The sequence below is a fragment of the Drosophila ananassae genome (assembly GCF_017639315.1).
Source record: "Drosophila ananassae strain 14024-0371.13 chromosome Y unlocalized genomic scaffold, ASM1763931v2 tig00000168, whole genome shotgun sequence".
Taxonomy (NCBI): Eukaryota; Metazoa; Arthropoda; class Insecta; order Diptera; family Drosophilidae; genus Drosophila; species Drosophila ananassae.
Window position 1 is genome coordinate 43,195 of NW_025319091.1, and position 18,414 is coordinate 61,608.

The following is an 18,414-nucleotide window of genomic DNA, read 5'->3' on the forward strand; positions in this document are numbered from 1 at the left end:
GACTATAAGAGACACTGCTTTAAATTTTGGCACGATGATGACTCCTGAAATAAAACGCAGGACCCGTTTGTTTCAAATTTGTGCCACGACCCCTACCGACCCCAAAAATTTCATATTTCGGTACCGCCAGTTTAAAAAAGTATTTTGAAAAGGTTTTAATGTCAAACTGCTTCACTGTCTAATTTATGACCACAGAACAAATTTCAGTCAATTCGGACCATTTTAAGAGGAGTTATAGACTTTTCATTCTTAAGAGGAGTTAAAGACTTTTCATTTTCTATTCCTGCTGGATTGTTATTTATTTTAATACTTACAAAATTAAGAAACCTAAAATTTTATTGGGAAATCTATACTTTGATAGGTAAAATAAAGGTTGGGCGAAAAAGATTAGTACTCCTTTCTCTTTTGTTATTGTCGTCGCTAGTTATCCGTTAGAGTGAAGTTGGGGATCTTAAAGACTATAAGAGACACTGCTCTAAATTTTGGCACGATGACTCCTAAACTAAAACGCAGGCCCGTTTGTTTCAAATTTGTGCCACGCCCCCTACCGCCCCCAAAAATGTCTTATTTTGCTACCGCCAGTTCAAAAAAGTATTTTGAAAGGGTTTTAATGTCAAACTGCTTCACTGTCTAATTTTTGACCACAGAACAAAATTCAGTCAAATCGAACCATTTTAAGAGGAGTTACAGACTTTTCATTCTTTAGAGGAGTTATAGACTTTTCATTTTGCATTCCTGCAGGATTGTTATTTATTTCAACACTTATAAAATTATGAAACCTAAAATTTTGTTGGGAAATTTGTTGGGAAATCTATACTTTGATAGGTAAAATAAGCTTTGGGTGAAAAAGATGAGTACTCCTTTCTTTTCGGTTTTTGTCGTCGCTAGTTATCCGGTAGAGTGAGGTTGGGAATCTTAAAGATTATATGAGACACTGCTCTAAATTTTGGCACGATGACTCCTAAACTAAAACGCAGGCCCGTTTGTTTCAAATTTGTGCCACGCCCCCTACCGCCCCCAAAAATGTCTTATTTTGCTACCGCCAGTTCAAAAAAGTATTTTGAAACCTAAAATTTTATTGGGAAATCTACACTTTGATAGGAAAAATAAAGTTTGGGTGAAAAAGATGAGTACTCCTTTCTTTTCGGTTTTGGTCGTCTCTAGTTATCTGTCCGAGTGAACTCGTGGATCTTAAGAGCTTTTGTAGACTTTTCATTTTCCATTCCTGCTGGATTGTTATTTATTCCAACACTTACAAAATTATGAAACCTAAAATTTTGTTGGGAAATCTATACTTTGATAGGTACAATAAAGTTTGGGTGAAAAAGATGCGTGCTCCTTTCTTTTTTGTTATTGTCGTCGCTAGTTATCCGTTCGAGTGACCTTGGGGATCTTAAAGACTAAAAGAGACACTGCTCTAAATTTTGGCACGATGACTCCTGAAATAAACCGCAGGCCCCGTTTGTTTCAAATTTTTGTGTCAAATTTGCCCCTACCGCCCCCAAAAATGTCATATTTCGGTACCGTCAGTTCCAAAAAGTATTTTGAAAAGGTTTTAAGGCCAAATTGGTTCACTTTCTAATTTATGACCACAGAACAAAATTTAGCAAAATCGGACCATTTTTAGAGAAGTTATAGACTTTTCATTCGTTAGAGGAGTTATAGACTTTTCATTTTCCATTCCAGCCTGAATTGTTATTTATTCCAATACTTACAAAATTATGAAACCTTAAATTTTATTGGGAAATCTAGACTTTGATAGGTAAAATAAAGTTTGGGTGAAAAAGATGAGTACTCCTTTCTTTTCGGTTTTTGTCGTCTCTAGTTATCTGTCCGAGTGAACTCGTGGATCTTAAAAACTATAAGAGGCACTGCTCTTAATTTTAGCACGATGACTCCTGCAAATAAAACGCAGGCCCCGTTTGTTTCACATTTGTGCCACGCCCCCTACCGACCCCAAAAATGTCATATTTCGGTACCGCCAGTTTTAGGAGTACTTTTTGGAGTATTTTGAAAAGGTTTTAATACCAAACTGTTTCCCTATCTAATTTATGATCACAGAACAAAATTCAGTCAACTCGGACCATTTTAAGAGGAGTTATAGACTTTTCATTCTTAAGAGGAGTTATAGACTTTTCATTTTCCATTCCTGCTGGATTGTTATTTATTCCAACACTTACAAAACCTAAAATGAAACCTAAAATTTTGTTTGGAAATCTATACTTTGATAGGTAAAATAAAGTTTGGGCGAAAGAGATGAGTACTCCTTTCTCTTTTGTTATTGTCGTCGCTAGTTATCCGTTAGAGTGAACTTGGGGATCTTAAAGACTATAAGAGACACTGCTCTAAATTTTGGCACGATGACTCTTGCAAATAAAACGCAGGCCACGTTTGTTTCAAATTTGTGCCACGCCCCCTACCGCCCCCAAAAATGTCATATTTCGGTACCGCCAGTTTAAAAAAGTATTTTGAAAAGGTTTTAGTGCCAAACTGTTTCATTCTCTAATCTATGACCACAGAACAAAATTCAGTCAACTCTGACCATTTTTAGAGGAGTTATAGAGCTTTTATTCTTTAGAGGAGTTATAGACTTTTCATTTCGCATTCCTGCTGGATTGTTTTTTATTCCAACGCTTATAAAATTATGAAACCTTAAATTTTGTTGGCAAATCTATACTTTGATAGGTAAAATAAAGTTTGGGTAAAAAATATGCGTACTCCTTTCTTTTTTGATATTGTCGTCTCTAGTTATGCCAGGGCCTTTAGTACAGTTGTTGTGTTCGTCTGACTTCAGAAGAGTTTGCATTTCGTTCAATACCCTTTTTGCCCCGACGAAGTTTCTCCCGTTGTCGCTATACATTTGCGAGCATTTCCCGCGGCGAGAGATGAATCGTCTGGGTGCCGCCAAGAATGTGTCGGTTGTAAGATCTGTAGCCAATTCCAAATGCAAGGCAGAAGTGGCTAGGCATACAAATAGGCAGATGTAACCCTTTTCTTTGCGTGGATTTCGTCCCTTGTGGACCTTGAGGGTGATTGGACCGGCGTAGTCGCAGCCAGTGTTTGCAAACGGAAATGCCTGCCGAACCCGGACAGACGGCAGATCTGACATGAATTGGTGGAATGTGTGTTGCCGTTGTCTAAAGCATTTTAGTAGCGTTGGCGTGCGATCCCGAATAACGCCGATACTCCAGGATGTAAGTGAATCCGGTGCTCATGTTCCAGAATGAGTTTTGTTATGCGATGAGATTTGGGCATAATTATTGGATGCTGCACATCCGCTGGCAGTTCTGAGTTACCTAAGCGGCCACCCACTCGCAGGAGTCCATGTTTGTCGATTTGCGGTGAGAGGGTGCGCAATTTTGATTTGTTTCCCAAATCTTGCTGGTTGAGGAGTCGCTTGTAGTCAGCTTGGAATTCGTCTTGGGCATGGGGCAGGTACAGGATCCGTGCGTCATGGATCTCCTCAAATGTCAGCGTAGCGGTATTGGATTTTCTGCGAGTGCGTCGGATGAACTTGAGAACGTAGGCGAGAATACGAAGTAGCTTCGGCCACGAGGAGACACGGTCGATCAGTTCATCCAATAGTGAGGTTTCAGTGTTGTATGTTCTCATTGTCGTGAAAGCGGAACCTTTTACTTCAGCCTGGACTTGTTCATCTGAAATGAAACTAGAATGAGGAGTTCAAGGTGTTTTTATCCATTCAGCTTCGGTTGAGTATAGCCAGTGTGGGCCCTTCCACCATAGGTTGTGGTTTACTAAGTCACTAGCTAGCATGCCCCTTGAAGCGCAGTCAGCAGGGTTGTCATCTGATTTGACATGTTGTCAGTGATCTCGTGGAATGATGCTGAGGATTTCGGCAGTGCGGTTTGCGACGAAAGTCTTTAGTTTGGCAGGTATGTGCGAGAGCCAAGCCAAAACAATGGTAGAGTCGCACCAGGCGTAAACAGTGACGTTGTAGTTTTTCAGTGCAGCTTTGACTGAGTTGATGAGTCGACTTAGTAGCAGTGCGCCGCACAATTCCAGGCGTGGAAGTGATTGTGTTTTGAGCGGTGCAACACGAGTCTTTGCAGCAATAAGAGTAACCTGTATGTTACCATCAGGGAGAGTGACTCTACTGTAAACGGCAGCGGCGTAGGCTTTTATAGATGCGTCCGAGCAGGCGTGCAATTCAATTGTGTCAGTAGAGTTGCCAATGTAGCGTGGAACCTCAAGTTCATTGAGCGTGTTGATATCGTGCTTGCATTTGAGATACCAATCTTCCAGGCTGAGTGGTAGCGGGCTGTCCCTGTCTAAGTTGAGAACCCAAAGTTCTTGGAACAGGATTTTGAATTGAATAACCACTGGAGCCAGCAATCCAAGTGGGTCGAAAATGCGAGACACGTCTGATAAAACTTGCCGTTTTGTAATCTTTCCCTCGCTGGGCAAAGATACCTTGTATGCCAATGTGTCCGTGTGCGGTTGCCAATGAATTCCCAAAACCTTGTTCGTAGTTTCGAGTGGACTGTATGATGTATTGGTTGTGATTGTTGTCTCAGGGTCGACAACGCGGTTGCTGTTGGAAATCCATTTTCCAAGCTCGAGTTGAGCATATGACATTAGTTGAATTAGTTCTTGTTTGTATTGTAGAAGCTTTTCCTCGGTGTCAGCTCCTGTTAAAACGTCGTCAACGTAGAAATCTTCAAGAAGAATGCGCGCAGCAGTTGGATACAAATGATAGTAGTCTCTGGCCAGTTGCTCAAGAACCCGTACAGCCAGAAATGGTGCACACGCAGTGCCATAGGTTACAGTGCAGAGTTGGTAATGTAGAAGTGGAGCTGAAGGATGTTCTCTCCAAACGATGCGTTGATAGTTGCGGTGATGCTTGTTGATCCAAATTTGCCTGAACATCTTGATGATGTTCGCAGAAAAAACGTATTTATGTAGGCGAAAGCGTACGCATACATCGAACAGGTTTCGTTGAATGCTCGGCCCAACGTTCAGGGTGTCGTTTAAAGATTGACCAGAAGAATCTTGGAATGAACCGTCAAAAACTACTCGTAGTTTCTTTCCAAGTACCGGGTGATGTGGCATGTAGAATACCCTTCCATCGTTGGTGAGAATTTCGTCAGGGTTCAATTGGCGCATGTGGCCTAGAGAAATATACTCTTGCATGAATTGTACATACCGTGAGTGCAGATCTGTGTCTCTATGTAGACGGCGCTCCACAGAAGCAAAGCGTTGGGTTGCTCCCTGCAGAGTGTCAGTGAATTGTGGATCTGCATCCTTGAATGGAAGCTCTACGGTGTATCTTCCCTTGGAGTCGCGTGAGTGCGTGGTTTGAAAATGCTCTTCAACCTTAACATTTTCTGGATCATGGTGAGTGGTGATTTGGGAGTCCTCGATTTCCCAAAACCTTTGTAGAGTAGCATGGATATCGACTGTAGACAAAAATGACGTGGTGATTGATGGATTTTGATACGCAATCGATGTGATAACCCATCCAAAGATTGTTGAAATAGCTATTATGTTGCCTTGCGCATCCAGCTTCCTGTTGCCGGTTAAAATAGCCCATACAGAATCGGTGCCTAGTAGGCAACTGAATTCAGTGTCTGCAAGCGGAATCCCATTGAAGATCTCAAGCGCAGATGCATCGATGTTTTCCCTTGCCAGCGTTGATGTGATTTTTCCTAGAATATGAGCTTTTACTTGTAGCGAGTGATCAGAAACTCGAGACTTGATCGTGAGTGATTGAAGAAATGCCGAAAATGAGAATCCGGCCAGGAGCCCGACTAAGACCCAGTGCCTTAATACAGCGTTCCGATACATATTATAACTCGTGCCTTAGGAGTTGCGGATGTGTACCAATGCAGTCGGTAATGTACATGTTCGTCCTACTTGTGACAATAGCGCAACAGTTACTATGGCTCTGCTTGTCTTATTGATGTAAAAACCCTGTCTCGATACAGGATCGCTTTGACACAGCTCAAATTCTTCACATTGTGCGTGATCAGCAATAAATGGATAACCCAGAAGTCTCGGTCCATATGGCCAATGGAGTCCAATGCACGGATGACCTCATTTGCACTATCTGATACGCTACGCAATATGGATACCTCTCCATTTTTAGTCGATGGTAGCTCCATAAAGGTGTCCAGCTGGATGTGAATAATTTGACGTGGTCGGTCGTATCTCTCGTTAATGCGCTCCCAAGCGTTGTCATATGCCGTCTCAGAAATCGGCAAATGGCGTACCAAACTTGCAGCCTCGTCCACGAGGAACGATTTTAGATAGTGGTACTTTTGTATCTTACCCAGATGTTGCTTGCTATGTACAGTGCTTATGCACAGTGCTTTGAAGGCTGGCCACTCCTTGCAAATGCCACCAAACGGTTTTATTTGTATTTTCAGTAATTCTGTCTCCCTTACTGGCGCCGCGGCGTCAGCCTGGGTTGGTGTTGAAGTTGCTCCTAGGCGTTCGAAAAACTCTTGTTGTTGCTGCACTAAGCAAGAAATAGCGTCGTTGTTAGCTATTGAATCTCCTTCTGCATGTCTCGTTGTTGTTGGTGTTGTCGGCTCCTGTGAGCGCTTGAGGGAAAACAAAAGCGCACGGGCTTTTATGTACTTCGCCTCATACTCGTCGTAGTCATCCGCAGGATCAATCCAGCCCTCGACGTCGTCAAGCACGCTCAGATCATCTCCGGAAAGTTCGAAATCATTCCAAACCTTGTCGAGCCTGACTAGCAGTACCTCCACGGCGTCAACGCCGATTGATGCGGAAGAGTTTTCTGCTGTGTGTAGCAGTTTGGTGAGGCTGGATTTGAGACGGCCCCTCACTCCCTTTAGCCGTTTGAGTTGTTCCATCGCAATGGTGCTTTACTTTACTAACAATAACGAATCTGGCTCTGAAGGACCAAATTTCCTTATGATGATTAACTTTATTTATTGAAATATAAGTGCTGGCTCAATCGATTGATTTCGCCATCTGTCTAACAAAGCAAAGCAAAAACTCACACGCCGAACTTGCAATCGACGCTTCTAGTCCCTTCTTCTTCTCTACAGAAACTTATTGTGTGCCCAGTTTCCAAATCGAATTGTTAATTAATGCAGTTTTTAGTTTTACAGTGACCGTTCATCAACAAAAAGGTTTTAATGTCAAACTGCTTCACTGTCTAATTTATGACCACAGAACAAATTTCAGTCAAATCGGACCATTTTAAGAGGAGTTATAGACTTTTCATTCTAAGAGGAGTTATAGACGTTATTTATTCCAACACTTACAAAACCTAAAATGAAACCTTAAATTTTGTTGGGAAATCTATACTTTGATAATTAAAATAAAGTTTGGGCGAAAGAGATGAGTACTCCTTCTCTTTTGTTATTGTCGTCGCTAGTTATCCGTTAGAGTGAACTTGGGGATCTTAAAGACTATAAGAGACACTGCTCTAAATTTTGGCACGATGACTCCTGAAAATAAAACGCAGGCACCGTTTGTTTCAAATTTGTGCCTCGCCCCCTACCGCCCCCAAAAGTGTCATATTTCGGTACCGCCAGTTTAAAAAAGTATTTTGAAAAGGTTTTAATGCCAAACTGTTTCACTATCCAATTTATGATCACAGAACAAAATTCAGTCAAATCGGACCTTTTTAAGAGGAGTTATAGACTTTTCATCCTTAAGAGGAGTTATAGACTTTTCATTTTCTATTCCTGCTGGATTGTTATTTATTTTAACACTTACAAAATTAAGAAACCTAAAATTTTATTGGGAAATCTACACTTTGATAGGAAAAATAAAGTTTGGGTGAAAAAGATGAGTACTCCTTTCTTTTCGGTTTTGGTCGTCTCTAGTTATCTGTCCGAGTGAACTCGTGGATCTTAAGAGCTTTTGTAGACTTTTCATTTTCCATTCCTGCTGGATTGTTATTTATTCCAACACTTACAAAATTATGAAACCTAAAATTTTGTTGGGAAATCTGTACTTTGATAGGTGAAATAAAGTTTGGATGGTAAAGATGCGTACTCCTTTCTTTTTTTTGTTATTGTCGTCTCAAGTTATCTGTCCGAGTGAACTCGTTGATCTTAAAGACTAAAAGAGACACTGCTCTTAATTTTGGCATGATGACTCCTGCAATAAAACGCAGGCCCCTTTTGGCGCAGGTACAGGATCCGTGCGTCATGGATTTCTTCAAATGTCAGCGGTGTTGGATTTTCTGCGATTGCGTCAGATGAACTTGAGAACATAGGCGAGAATACGAAGTAGCCGTGGCCACGAGGAGACACGGTCAATCAGTTGGCCCAATAGTGAGGTTTCTGTGTTGTATGTTCTCATTGATGTGAATGCAGAACCTTTTACTTCAGCCTGGACTTGTTCATCTGAAATAAAACCAGAATGTGGAGTGCTAGGTGTTTTTACCCATTCAGCTTCTGTTGAGTATAGCCAGTGTGGCCCTTTCCACCACAGGTTGTGGTTTACTAAGTCAGCAGCTAGCATGCCCCTTTAAGCGCAGTCAGCAGGGTTGTCATCTGATTTTACATGATGACAGTGATCTCGTGGAATGAGATTCCACAATGGTAGAGTCGCACCAGACCTAAACAGTGACGTTGTAGTTTTTCAGTGCAGCTTTGACTGAGTTGATGAGTCGACTTAGTAGCAGTGCGCCGCACAATTCCAGGCGTGGAAGTGATTGTGTTTTGAGCGGTGCAAGATGAGTCTTTGCAGCTATAAGAGTAACCTGTATGTTACCATCAGGCTGAGCGGTAGCGGGCTGTCCCAGTCTACGTTGAGAACCCAAAGTTCTTGGGACAGGATTTTGAATTGAATAATCACTGGAGCCAGCAATCCAAGTGGGTCGAAAATGCGAGACAAGTCTGATAAATCTTGCCGTTTTGTAATCTTTCCCTCGCTGGGCAAACATACCTTGTATGCCAATGTGTCCGTGTTGTGACCTTGTTCGTAGTTTCGAGTGGACTGTATGATGTGTTGTTTGTAATTGTTGTCTCAGGGTCGACAACGCGGTTGCTGTTGGAAATCAATTTCCCAAGTTCGAGTTGAGCACATGACATTAGTCGAGTTAGTTCTTGTTTGTATTGTAGAAGATTCTCCTCGGTCTCTTTAAAACATCATCAACGTAGAAATCTTCAAGTTGGATACAAATGTTGGTAGTCTCTGGCCAGTTGCTCAAGAACCCGTACAGCCAGAAATGGTGCACACGCAGTGCCATAGGTTACAGTGCAGAGTTGGTAATGTAGAAGTGGGGCTGAAGGATGTTGTCTCCAAACGATACGTTGATAGTTGCGGTGATGCCTGTTGATCCAGATTTGTCTGAACATCTTGATAATGTCCGCAGAAAAAACAGGTCGAACAGGTTTCGTTGAATGCTCGGTCCAACGTTCAGGGTGTCGTTTAAAGATTGACCGGAAGAATCTTGGAATGAACCGTCAAAAACTACTCGTAGTTTCTTTCCAAGTACACGGTGATGTGGCATGTAGAATACCTTTCCATCGTTGGTGAGAATTTCGTCAGGGTTCGATTGGCGCATGTGGCCTAGAGAAATAGACTCTTGCATGAATTGTACATACCGTGAGTACAGATCTGTGTCTCTATGTAGACGGCGCTCCATAGAAGCAAAGCGTTGAGTTGCTCCCTGAGAGTGTCAGTGAATTCTGGATCTGCATCCTTGAATGGAAGCTCTACGGTGTATCTTCCCTTGGAGTCTCGTGAGAGCGTGGTTTGAAAATGCTCTTCAACCTTAACATTTTCAGGATCATGGTGAGTGGTGATTTGGGAGTCCTCGATTTCCCAAAACCTTTGTAGAGTAGCATGGATATCGACTGTAGACAAAAATGACGTGGTGATTGATGGATTTTGATACGCAATCGATGTGATAACCCATCCGAAGATTGTTGAAATAGCTATTATGTTGCCTTGCGCATCCAGCTTCCTGTTGCCGGTTAAAATAGCCCATACAGAATCGGTGCCTAGTAGGCATCGTCTATAGGAGATGCCGAGTTGAATTCAGTATCTGCAAGCGGAATCCCATTGAAGATCTCAAGCGCAGATGCATCGATGTTTTCCCTTGCCAGCGTTGATGTGATTTTTCCTAGAATATGAGCTTTTACTTGTAGCGAGTGATCAGAAACTCGAGACTTGATCGTGAGTGATTGAAGAAATGCCGAAAATGAGAATCCGGCCAGGAGCCCGACTAAGACCCAGTGCCTTAATACAGCGTTCCGATACATATTATAACTCGTGCCTTAGGAGTTGCGGATGTGTACCAATGCAGTCGGCAATGTACATGTTCGTCCTACTTGTGACAATAGCGCAACAGTTACTATGGCTCTGCTTGTCTTATTGTTGTAAAAACCCTGTCTCGATACAGGATCGCTTTGACACAGCTCAAATTCTTCACATTGTGCGTGATTTTATTCAGCAATAAATGGATAACCCAGAAGTCTCGGTCCATATGGCCAATGGAGTCCAATGCACGGATGAACTCATTTGCACTATCTGATACGCTACGCAATATGGATACCTCTCCATTTTTAGTCGATGGTAGCTCCATAAAGGTGTCCAACTGGTTGTGAATAATTTGACGTGGTCGGTCGTATCTCTCGTTAATGCGCTCCCAAGCGTTGTCAAATGCCGTCTCAGAAATCGGCAAATGGCGTACCAAACTTGCAGCCTCGTCCACGAGAAACGATTTTAGATAGTGGTACTTCTGTATCTTACCCAGATGTTGCTTGCTACGTACAGTGCTTTAAAGCACTGGCCATTCCTTGTAAATGCCACCAAACGGTTTTATGTGAATTTTCGGTAATTCTGTCTGCCTTACTGGCGCCGCGGCGTCAGCCTGGGTTGGTGTTGAAGTTGCTCCTTGGCCAATAAATTTGTGCCACGCCCCCTACCGCCTCCAAAAATGTCATATTTCGGTATCGCCAGTTTTAGGAGTACTTTTTGGAGTATTTTGAAAAGGTTTTAATGCCAAACTGTTTCAATATCTAATTTATGACCACAGAACAAAATTCAGTCAAATTGGACCATTTTTGGAGGAGTTATAGACTTTTCATTCTTTAGTGGAGTTATAAGTTTTGCATTCATTTTGCATTCCGGCTGGATTGTTATTTATTTCGACATTTATAAAATAATGAAACCTAAAATTTTTTTGTTGGGAAATCTGTACTTTGATAGGTAAAATAAAGTTTGGGTGGAAAAGATGAGTACTCCTTTCTTTTTTGTTATTGTCGTCGCAGTTATCCGTTCGAGTGAACTTGGGGATCTTAAAGACTATAAAAGACACTGCTCTAAATTTTAGCACAATGACTCCTGCAAATAAAACGCAGGCCTCTCAAATTTGTTCCACGCCTCCTACCGCCCCCAAAAATGTCATATTTCGGTATCGCCAGTTCCAAAAAGTATTTTGAAAAGGTTTTAATGCCAATGACCACAGAACCACAGAACAAAATTCAGTCAAATCGGACCATTTTTAGAGGAGTTATAGACTTTTCATTCGTTAGAGGAGTTATAGACTTTTCATTTTGTATTCCTGCTGGATTGTTATTTATTTCAACATTTATAAAATAATGAAACCTAAAATTTTGTTGGGAAATCTGTACTTTGATAGGTAAAATAAAGTTTGGGTGAAAATGATGCGTAGTTCTTTCTTTTTGCTATTGTCGTCGCTAGCTATCCGTTCTTGATGACCTTATAGACTATAAGAGACACTGCTCTAAATTATGGCACGATGACTCCTGCAAATAAAACGCAGGCCCCTCTGTGGCGCCAGGAATGAGGCGAACGGTAGGTAAAAAAAAAGGATTTGAGGATGATTTCAAAGACTTTCGGGTTAGGTTTAATTCACTTTCATTTCTTTATTATAAAAACGAATTTTAGCGGCAAGAGATAACTCCAAAAACTTAAGCTCCTTCCAGAGATGGTAAAGTTCTCAAGTCATGGCACAGTCGGTGGTTATCGATATACATATGTATGATATGTTAGTATATACTATGAATATGTACATATGTGATTATATATTGTGAATTATGAATTCAGCATGAACATCCCGGCCCCCTTGCAACGCAGTTGCAAATTTGGGCCTTTTGTCAATGGCCGCACGGGCCCGACAAAATCCATCCAAAGGCGGAATTTTGGGCGACAGGGGATCCTCGTTGACCAGCAATGAATCCCGAACGGATGATGTGAGGATACACTTCGGCCCCTAATACCAAGAATATGGTACTCGGCCTAAACCAGCGTTCATCCGCCAGGGCGAGGTTTGCGAAGGCTTCGTATGCCGTCGGATCGATTTCCCGTGCAGGCGATCTCTGCTGTAGCTGGGAATCAACGTGGAAGATGACTTCCTCGTCCAACGGCCCCCTGATCGACTGGAGCCTCGCTGTGCACTAGACATCTGCATGATTACATTCATAACATACGTCTAATAGAGTACATTCGAATCGAATAGAATGGAGTGAGTGGAATGTTGGAAATGAAATGAAATTGTATGAATGTAAGCTTAGGTTCCTCTCGTAATTTGAGACTTCAAACGAAATGACAGGGAATAAACGAAACGAAAAGTGAAATGAGAAATATGTCAATATCATGTATACCCGAATCCTTCGAGTTGTTTCTTATCATTCTGAGAGCTGCTACAAATTTGTCTACAAATTTTTAACAATTTTTAACTTAATATAAAAAAAAACAAGAGGTGCAAAAAAAAGACGGAAATATGGACAACCAATTTATAAAAGAAGCCGACGAGCCTGTATGCATATATATGTAGACCTAGTTTTTTAAAGTTTTGTTTTTAGGTTATTATTTCGATGTCCCCAAATTTGAGACAATACAAGACAAGGTGGAACAAGAAATTTCTGGATATTCCAATATTAAGGTTGCATACACTCTTGATTTTAATGCTTTAGCTTGGTGGCATTTAAATAAGCAATTTTTTCCGCTACTGCACAAAACAAGCTGCAAAATATTTTGCATTCCAGCGAGCAGCGCGGCTTCGGAACGGACCTTTTCAAACGCAAGAAATTTGATAACAGAAGCGTTGTCAAATAGTCACTAACTCTGAAAATATTGCCAAATTAATGTTTTTGCATTCCAATTTAAATTAGATATAAATTCGCTGCATTTAATTTGTTTTTTTATTTCCTTTTATTTACCTTTACAACTCGAATCATTTGAATGAAACGTCTCTGTTTTCAACGTTCTCAATTCACTCAAATCCTTTCCTTCTACCAAATGATTGTGCAAATGAGTAGGCGTAAGAGATCCAACCCTCTCACATCATGTTGGCTTTGCTCTCAAATTCACTCAATTCATTTTTAGCATTGTGCATTTGAATGTGGGTTTTATGCCACTCATGCAGATGTCTACTGTGCACACACCATCGGTCCCGACGCTTGTGACGGAGAGGCCCAAGGACCTTGCCAAGGATGCACTGATCCGACTGGTAGGACAGCAAGGGTCGATCAAGGCCTTCAATTCGAACTTCTTGACTCCGGTGTTGATAACCAACTCAGCCGTAGGCAGGAGGGTAGACAGCGTGGTGGTATAGGCGCCACGCTGATCCTCCTGAAGCGCAGCAGGAGAACTAGGCCTGGCGGAGCTCAACGGCTCAACCCCTAGGTCTGAATCCGACCGCCCCAGCGGACGGCGGTGAGGGGATCTGGATGGTGACCGCCTACGGGAGGAGCGGGAACGTTGAAGTGAGCGTCTTCGACGGCCCCCTTCATTGTGCAGATGCAGAAGCGTGTGGTGGTCCCTTTGGCAAAGTCGACACTTTCCCGCACTGCGGCAAGAGCGCCCGGAATGCTCATGGGCTAAGCAATTGCTGCAGTACTTATTGATAAGTACTGCTCGCAGGCGATTCTCGGCCGTCAGCTTGAGGAATTGCTGGCACTTCCAAAGTGCATGAACTCCTCTGCACACTCGGCACCGATAGGAAGCGGTTCCTTGCGGAGGATAGTTTGGCTTCTGGGCCTTCGGACGCGGTGCCATTTTCTCTGTATGATAAGGAAAGAGAAGTAGAATTAGTGGTATCCAAAAACATATGACTAGACGTGAACATGGACAAACGAACATTGAAGAAGCATATCGTAGGAGTTACTTTAGGAGTGGAAGAAGTATTAATTTCGCGATCGGCCGACGTATTTCGCCTCTTGACATAAGAACATCCACCACTCGGACCTTGTCGTCTGCACCTGGGCAAACCTTCTGAATTCGGCCGAGGCGCCATTCGTTCGTGGGCAGGTTGTCTTCTTTTATGACAACCATGTCATCGACCTGGAGATTCGTAGTTGGTGACTGCCACTTATTCCGTTTGTGGAGCTCCTTTAGGTATTCTTCCTTCCATCGGACACAAAATTGTTGATGAAGGCCCTTTAAACGTTGCCAACGGTTGATGATGGATACTGCGTTAGCTTTAATTTCTGGTTCGGCCAGAGCTAGCAGTGGGCCTCCGATCAAAAAATTCCCGGGAGTCAAGGCTAATAAGTCAGTAGGATCCTCTGACATTGGAGAAATTGGCCGTGAATTGAGACACGCCTCGATTTTTATTAATAATGTCGAAAGTTCTTCAAACGTATATTTGACTGAGGAAGCAGACTTGTAGAAATGCGCCTTAAAGCTCTTCACTCCTGCTTCCCACAGTCCTCCCATATGTGGCGCACTTGGCGGATTGAAGTACCAGGATAGGTTTTGGTGGCTGTATTGTGCAGTAACCATCTCTCTCGTTGCTTGTAGGAAATCCCGCGTGATAATGGCTGAGGCACCCACAAATGTCTTACCGTTGTCTGAATATAATTTCTGTGGGCAGCCTCTTCTACCAGCCAAGCGCGCAAAAGCCGCCAGGAATTTCTCACTCGTCAAGTCTGACGTAGCTTCAAGGTGGATTGCCTTTGTGCTGAAGCAGACAAATACAGCAGTGGGCCTCCGATCAAAAAATTCCCGGGAGTCAAGGCTAATAAGTCAGTAGGATCCTCTGACATTGGAGAAATTGGCCGTGAATTGAGACACGCCTCGATTTTTATTAATAATGTCGAAAGTTCTTCAAACGTATATTTGACTGAGGAAGCAGACTTGTAGAAATGCGCCTTAAAGCTCTTCACTCCTGCTTCCCACAGTCCTCCCATATGTGGCGCACTTGGCGGATTGAAGTACCAGGATAGGTTTTGGTGGCTGTATTGTGCAGTAACCATCTCTCTCGTTGCTTGTAGGAAATCCCGCGTGATAATGGCTGAGGCACCCACAAATGTCTTACCGTTGTCTGAATATAATTTCTGTGGGCAGCCTCTTCCTTCCAGCCAAGCGCGCAAAAGCCGCCAGGAATTTCTCACTCGTCAAGTCTGACGTAGCTTCAAGGTGGATTGCCTTTGTGCTGAAGCAGACAAATACACACACGTAGCCCTTTGTGATAAGGCACGCACGGCCCGTATAATTTTTAATTTCAAAGGGACCGGCAAAATCTACGCCAGTGTGTGTAAACGGACGTGAGAAAGTGGCCCGTTCCGCGGGCAGCTCCCCCATGAGTTGGGTCTGCAACCGCTTTCGGTAGATCAAGCACACCTTGCATGCACTAATAGTAGCTTTTAGCAAAGTTTTAAGCTTTGGAATCCAATACTTGGATCGAATGAGTCGCATTAGGAGCTGACTCTCACCATGCAAGGATATGCGGTGAGTAAATCGAACCAGTAGACGGGCCCATGGACTGGAATATGGTATTATAATCGGATGTCTCTCATCGTAGGAAAGCGTGTCAGACGCAACAAGCCTGCCCGATGCTCGCAGTACCCCTCTGTGGTCTAAGAAGGGATTCAGGTTCTTGAGAGGGCTGGATGATGGGATCTGTTGCTTTTTTAACAAGCAACTGTATTCTTTTGGATACCCTTGCCGTTGGGTCAGAACATGAAGACACTTCTGTGCCTCTCGGATTTCGGCGGTACTGATTTCAGTTGGCAAGACCGTAGATGGTACCTTGCAACGCCTTAGGAACCGCAGGACATAAACGGTCACCCGGAGGGCACGACTTAGGTCTTTAGGTTGCATTTGATAGGACGCTGCTCAAGTTCTGTCTTAGGTACGGATTCTATTGGAGTAGGCCATTGCTCCTTAGGAAGCTGTAGCCATTGTGGGCCATTCCACCACAAGTTACTTGAGACGAGATCCTGTGGAACCACGCCTCTACTAGCCAAGTCAGCTGGATTGAATTCAGACCGCACGTGAGACCACTTCCCAGCATCTCCGGACTGTGTAATCTTGGCAATTCTGTTTGCCACAAAACATGTCCAGGTACATGGCGGTTTGCTTAACCATGCTAGCACTATCGTGGAGTCCGTCCAGTAGAATGTGTCGAAGTCATCAGGAGGGAGTTGTGGAACAACCGATTGGAATAACTCAGCCAGAAGAACTGCACCGCATAATTCAAGGCGTGGTATGGACATGGTCTTTACTGGAGCCACGCGAGTTTTAGCGGTCAAAAGAGAAATAGAAACCTCCTGAGCGTGTTCAATTCGGACATAGATCGCGGCTCCATATGCTTGCTGCGATGCATCGCAGAAGCCGTGAGATTGAACTTTGGATTGTGGACCAAATTTCACCCATCTTGGAATTCGGATTTGGTTTATAGTAGGATAGCTCATAAGAAATTCGTTCCATTTTCCCATGAGCTCAGCATGGAGTGGATCGTCCCAACCCAGCTGTTGGAGCCAAATCTCCTGCATAAAGATTTTTGCTCGGATCACGAAAGGTGCCAGCCATCCTGCCGGGTCAAAAAGTCTTGCAATTTGTGACAGTACCTCCCGTTTACTGAGGACTGCCTTTGGAGTAATATCGGATGGGGCGAAGAAAAATTCATCTTTATTTGCCTGCCAACGAATCCCGAGAGTTTTGGCAGTGCTCTGATCATCTAGCTCTAAGAAACCCTCTCTTAGCAAGTGATCTTTAGGAATGTCCTTGAGAATGCACTTGGAGTTGGACGTCCACTTGCGCAACGGAAATCCTGCGCTCCTGAGCGCCGCACGTAGCTGTTCAATAGCTACACCAGCAGATTGCTTTGTGTGCGCCCCAGCCAGTACGTCATCTACGTACATAGAAGTAGAAATAATTTCACTTGCCAATGGAAAAGTCGTTCTCACATCTTTCGCCAACTGCTGCAATACTCTTATTGCAAGGAACGGAGCACAATTTACTCCAAATGTGACTGTTTTGAGTTCATAGTCACAGATTTGGTCATTTGCATCACGAAACAGGATTCTTTGGAATGGAGTGTGCTCTGGAGCAACGAGAATTTGCCGGTACATTTTCGTAATGTCGGCATTGACAACGAAGCGAAAGAACCGCCAGCGTAAGACCTGCAAAGTCAAATCGGACTGTAACACAGGCCCTGGATGAAGGATATCATTCAGGCTCTTTCCATTGGAAGTAGGGCAGGAAGCATTGAATACTACACGAACCTTGGTAGTTGTGCTATCTGGCTTAAAAACGGCGTGATGAGGCAAGTAGAAATTCTTCCCACTGGAGTCTGGAACGATTGGAGACATATGCCGCTGGTCTAAGTAATCCCTGATTACTGCTTCATATTCATCTTTAAGAGTTGGATTTTTCCTCAAACGGCTTTCGTTCTTTAGGAATGGAGCCAGTGCTATGGATCTTGAATGCCCTAGATCAATCCGATCACAACTTCGGAATGGTAGGGTGACAACATATCTCCCAGTGCCATCTCTCCTTGTTGTTTGCACAAAGTTCTTCTCACAGAAAGAATCGGACTCTTTTACCGGCTTCCCTGGAAGATCCTCCACCTCCCAAAACTTGGTGAGAAGTTTCTCGAGTTTAGCTTCAGAGCTTATCGAGACCTTTGTGGAAAAGTTCGAAATAGATTTTTGCACGGCCTTGGAGACTGGCCCACTCAGGATCCAGCCAAATACTGTTTCCTGACCTAACAGAGTGCCACAAATCTTTGTCCTCGAGCCACTCAGAAGAATAGACGGAAGAATATCCGCCCCAATCAGCAAATCAATTTGTGAGCTCTCGAAAAACGAAGGATCAGCCCATGTAAAACCGGGAAGGTCCTTTAACTGCTCCTTTGGTATGGAGTTTGAAGGCAACTTTCCGGATAGAAGTGGCACAACAAATGCTTCTGCCTCGATGTGTAGTCTAGGTTTTATTGGCGACCCAATATGAAAATGGCACATCTTAGTTGATTGGGCAGCTACTGCTTGATTTAAGCCGGAAACTCTAGCTTGTACGGATTGGTACGGAAGCTTCAAAATCCTAAAGAGACGCTCCGAGATAAAAGTAGCCTCAGACCCGGAGTCAAGTAATGCCCTTGCAGTATATGTCACTTCTCAGTGACAGACATTTATCATTGCCGTACTTAACAGCACACCTTGTATGGCTGCCGCTAGATAACTTTGCACATTGGTAGGCGTAGTGGACTGT

At 43.3% G+C, this 18,414-nt stretch overlaps 2 protein-coding genes across 2 annotated transcripts; both read right to left on the minus strand.

The window, feature by feature from the left end:
* Positions 1 to 3,822: 3,822 nt before the first annotated feature.
* LOC123258250 lies at positions 3,823 to 5,805 on the minus strand. Its single transcript, XM_044718122.1, has one exon. It carries the CDS (start codon positions 5,803 to 5,805, stop codon positions 3,823 to 3,825), a length of 1,983 nt encoding a protein of 660 aa, XP_044574057.1.
* A 10,199-nt stretch (positions 5,806 to 16,004) lies between these two features.
* Positions 16,005 to 18,167, minus strand: LOC123258251. Its single transcript, XM_044718123.1, has one exon. The coding sequence runs from the start codon at positions 18,165 to 18,167 to the stop codon at positions 16,005 to 16,007; it is 2,163 nt and encodes a 720-aa protein (XP_044574058.1).
* Positions 18,168 to 18,414: the final 247 nt, after the last annotated feature.

Bases quoted from the DNA above. Each gene is read 5' to 3' on its own strand.
- LOC123258251 (XM_044718123.1), bottom strand. From the start codon at position 18,167: ATGTGCCATTTTCATATTGGGTCGCCAATAAAACCTAGACTACACATC.
- LOC123258250 (XM_044718122.1), bottom strand. From the start codon at position 5,805: ATGTATCGGAACGCTGTATTAAGGCACTGGGTCTTAGTCGGGCTCCTG.